The sequence below is a fragment of the Pyxicephalus adspersus genome, chromosome 6, assembly GCF_032062135.1.
Source record: "Pyxicephalus adspersus chromosome 6, UCB_Pads_2.0, whole genome shotgun sequence".
Lineage (NCBI taxonomy): Eukaryota > Metazoa > Chordata > Amphibia > Anura > Pyxicephalidae > Pyxicephalus > Pyxicephalus adspersus.
Window position 1 is genome coordinate 39,387,711 of NC_092863.1, and position 4,699 is coordinate 39,392,409.

The 4,699-nt window shown below is 43.8% G+C and overlaps 1 protein-coding gene across 1 annotated transcript; it reads left to right on the forward strand.

Annotated features, from left to right (window-relative positions):
- Nucleotides 1–707: 707 nt before the first annotated feature.
- LOC140333611 (lysosomal-associated transmembrane protein 5-like) lies at nucleotides 708–2,766 on the forward strand. Its single transcript, XM_072415386.1, has one exon. The coding sequence runs from the start codon at nucleotides 752–754 to the stop codon at nucleotides 1,442–1,444; it is 693 nt and encodes a 230-aa protein (XP_072271487.1). The 5' UTR covers nucleotides 708–751; the 3' UTR covers nucleotides 1,445–2,766.
- The last annotated feature ends 1,933 nt before the right edge of the window (nucleotides 2,767–4,699 follow it).

Consider the following 4,699-nt stretch of genomic DNA (forward strand, 5'->3'; position numbering starts at 1 on the left):
TGGGGTCCCTGTGCAGAACTGACTGGTAACCCTCCTCCCCTGACACTCCACCATGGTTTACAAGCCTACAAGCGAACAGATCTCAGAGCAAGAAGCAGCCAATGTAGCCAGGAGTATTTATGTGTCTGCCATAGGCCTGTGGGCATGCACATTGATCCCTAGCTCAGTGCCAAGGGATGAATAGCTGTGTGAACAAGGTTCAGAGGACAATGATGAAAGAAGGGTGGTCAGGCAGGCAGACATGTGAGTGTGCAAGTTACTGTGGGGCCCCTGCTGACTGAGGAGTGCCTGGGGGCCCATATCTATGTCCTCCCGTATCCAGCCTTCATACAACCAATGTCTTCCGGACATTTTGGACGTCTTTACTTCGACAACATTCTGTTGTCACTGCTGCCAATGTCATGGCGGTGCGGGTACCACAGAGGATGACAAAGGTCTTCAGAAGTGAGCCAGATGTGCAGCAAAGAGTGCGTGTGTGTGTGTGTGTGTTGCCTTTATTTATCAGTTTGGATGGATGTGTGGTGTTTATTTCAGAGGCAGTGCCTGTATAGCGCTCACATACATTTACATGAAACATTTACACAAACTCTCCTCAAATTATCATTACCCTACTTCCTTGTTCCTACATTATTTGTCTATGACGTACTTCCTGTAGGGGCGGGACACCACGGTATTTATAACTTTACACACTTCCGGTTCCTCCTCAGAGTAGAGCTGAAAGCGGAATTGGTGGCTGTGGGAGCGGAGAATAATGATGATGGTGACGCAGGAGCCGCCGCGGTGTTGCGGCTATTTCAGCATCCGTTCGGTGGTGCTGGGTGTGGCGGTGTATTATGTGTTCATGAGCCTGCAGTCTCTGGTATGGCAGACGGTGGTGGTGATAAAATGCGGCGGGGTGTGTCCCGGTCCGCTCAGCTCTCCGGGCCCGGTGGCTGTGATGTATTCCCTGGCCTTCGTGCTGCTCTTCCTCAGCCTGTGTTTGTTGTTTGGCGTTCTCCGCCGCCGCCCCGGACTTCTGCTGCCTTTCCTGGCTTTCCAGATCATCGACTTCCTGGGCTCCCTGCTGGTCTTCTGCGGCCTCTTCGTCCGCTTCCCTTCCGAGCTTCGCATGGTCAGCACTAGGCCTTACCTCCCCGGGCTGGACGAGCAGGACAAAGCGGCTGTGGCCGGGGGCTCCGTGCTGTTCATCGCCCTGTCTCTCCTCCTCCTGCTGCTGAAGATTTACCTGATCCGCTGTGTGCTCACCTATTACCGCTACCTGCTCACCCGAGTCAGCCCTCCTCCCGGAGAGCCCGATGGCCTGGCCCTGATCGTGGTGCCCGCCGGCCCGGAGAAGAACCCCCTGCTCCTTCCTTCCTATGAGGAGGCCCTGAACATGCCGGCCAAGGACAGCCCCCCGCCCCCCTACAGCCAGGCCGTGCAGGCAGAGAAAGAGGGGCTATAAGAGGCCATGTGGATCCCATTATCATCAGACTCTCCTATAGGCATCTTGTGCCAGACCCCTAATAGGACGCCATGAAACCCAAAGGATGCCGAGCCCCATCCATCGTCCAGACACCCCATCCGCTGCATTCTGATACAACTTTCCCCCAAGTCACATGGGAGACCCCACTCCGCCATAGATACTTCCACCAACAGATCCATCAGACTTCAGCCGTCCGATCCCCGTCTCTGCAATCGCTTTGTCTATTTGTAAATCATTAATTGGCTCCTCTTGGTTGTGTTGTCACAGCTGCAAATAGTCCGCCCTTTTCTCTTGTCACTTTACTCAACTTTTCCTTTTATCATTGGACACCAAATTGTAGGTCAGGTTACCATTTGCCAGGACAATGAACCGTGATGTCACCTAGTATGGTCATGTGACAATATTAACAACCATATCCGTAACTTTATACACAGCTTAGGCAGTCAGTCTTGTTTGGCAGAAGTTCCTCAGAATACTATGCAATTCTATTGAAATTGGCTTTGAATAGTGTTATACAATCATGGCTGGATGTGTAACACAACAAGATGTGACTGAGGAACACGCTGCTTGTGTAGTGCCCGGGCTATAGATTTGTTTGCTTTCTGATAGAACATTATAAAAAGTGTCCAGGGCCTGAACGTGATTTACCTGAGTCGCATAAAGTATTCAAATGATCCATAAAATCTGGGCTTATTTATAAAAGTTCCCATGGCACAGCCAATCAGACTTGTAGTAGATTCATGGGGACAGTCTGTTGTCTTGCTGGGTTTTTAGACCTATAAATGAGGACCGTGATTGGAATTAGTTGTTGGTAAATGTTTGTCATGGAATGTTACCGCATTATGTTCATGGTGTCCCGTCTGTAACTTGTGCCTTGTATAATCAGACTTCCCTGATCAGTGCTGTGTATGAGGTTTGTTAGAATTCTCCCATATTCCTTCACGTACCCTGGATGGGAAGTCACCAGCACCTAGATCTGATATTAACACCAAGCATTTTTAAGTAGTTTTTTTCTTTGTTTTGTTTAATGATATTGTCTGGCTTACATTGGAATGTTTTTAGTATTTTTCTTTAGTGATCAATGAGAACTTGGTAAATGGCTAATTAAATCAGTGTTATGAGATTATAATTGCCTTTTCTTATTAAACTACAACCTTTCCCCACACTTTGCTGACTGCTGGGGCAGTTTATCACAAGCTGCCTTAGCGATCTGAACCTGCTTTACACCAAAGAATGTTTTCCTATAAACGTGGTAGCAGTATGTACACCTTCTAAATAATAAAGCAACTTTTATCATTCCATTTTATGTTTGGTGATGGAAGCATAATTCAGGTTTTTATACTTCATTGTTTTTATGCTTTCTGATGTCCTTTTTGCAACATTTTAGTTTAAACCAGTGCTTTACATTCCAAAAGGTGTGTATAGTCTTACAAGGCTGCCTTTCTAAGGTGCAGTCGTCACACTTGTATTGTCACCACCAAAGCTTTGCATGGAAAGCAATGCGGCAGTCCATATAGATACTGCTGTTTTTCTTATTTCAAACAAGCCATGGTGTCTGTAAGTGGCACTATTTTTTTCTTTTCTCTATGATCAGAGTACCTCCACCTTGCTCTCCTAACACTTGGGTGATTCTATTTTTGGGTGACAATTATATCCATACATGGCCGCTGCCTGGAACAAACATCCAGATCCCACATGAACTCCACGTACTGCAGCACTTCTGGTGAGATTTGGGCTACTCTACATTTCCTGGGAATGTGGCCTGCAGTGCAGACTGCCTAAAATTGAGTAAAGTGGGCAACAAACTATCACTAGGCATACACTATTCAAAATTCTCCCAATGTTTGTTTTTGATGTGATGATTTACAAATATTCAATGTAATATCCACATCTTCAGTAATTTATTTGAATTACGATCAAGCCCAACACTATATCTGATTAAAATTTGTACTGTTAGTCATTTTCAGTGGTCAGTATATTATTTAGACAACAAATCTGACTGCTCCAACAATTTTCTATATAATGTTCATTAGAACAATTATAATTATTTTAATTTACTGCTTTCACCTAAATATATTGAATAGTGTAAAGTTGGCTTTGGACATAATTGCACAGTTCTGCTACCAGAGTAGCATTAAAGATGGCAGGACTTATTCCAGAGAGGTGCAGAATAAAGGCTTTTATTTCCAGCAACAGAGTATTAATAATAAAGTATAACAGTTTTAATTGTCTGGCATGGTTTAGTAAAACTTTCCTGTGTAACAAAATACATTTCCCCTTTAGTCTCTTACCTGGGATAAAAGTGCAACCAAGCACGCTTGTTCCAGGTAAGAGTCTAAAACTTACCGATCCTGCTCAGCCAGATAACTGGCTCCTTTAGAAGGGTTAGCAGCCCTCGTGTGCCTCGGCAAAGGTTTACCATTGCTCTGCAAAGTGAGTCAAGGCAATCGGAGTGTCTCTAAGCAATGAAGTGATATTACAAGAAGTCATTTCTTTATCTACCATATACAGTTTACTAAATCAGGTTACATATAATCTAGTAGTCTGCATAGAGATTAGGTTTTTCTGCAATACCTGCTCATTAAAATAATAAAGTATGCTTTACTCATACACTTTAGGATTTTTATAAAAGGCTGGTTTAATGTTACTCACAAAAAATGTCTTTATTGACCTGCCTGTCAGAATGTCTTATCACACAATAAAATCATGAAAATTATTGCACGGCAAATATTGCAAGCAAAATGAAAGGTAAACGGAACAGTTCTTTGGGTGATCATGCATGCAAGCTGCCCACACAGCCACTGTTAATGGATTCCCTGTGAATTCCCTTATTTACTAGCAGAAATTCATTACACCAAACAGATAGTTGTGGGAAATTATTGGTTCTTTATGGCCAAGATTACAAATGCAGAAAAGCAAAATATGCCTTTTCATTAAACCCGAAGTAAACAAATAAACTAGCAATTACCGCACTTACTAAACCCATATGACTTATTACAAAGAGTATAGAGCTAGGCAGGTGTTCTAACATAAATCTACCCGGTGGCGTGTACAATGACGTCACTGTCAGGAAAGTTTGACAGCAGTGTTTGTGTATGAATGCTGCATGTCATGTTCTGCAGCCTTACATCTCCCAGGACAAACCCCCATATCTCCTATCAGTATGTCGTACCGACATTTCATTTCCCCACCTTTTACAATTTTTAAAATATAGGGGTCATAATTATAAAAAGT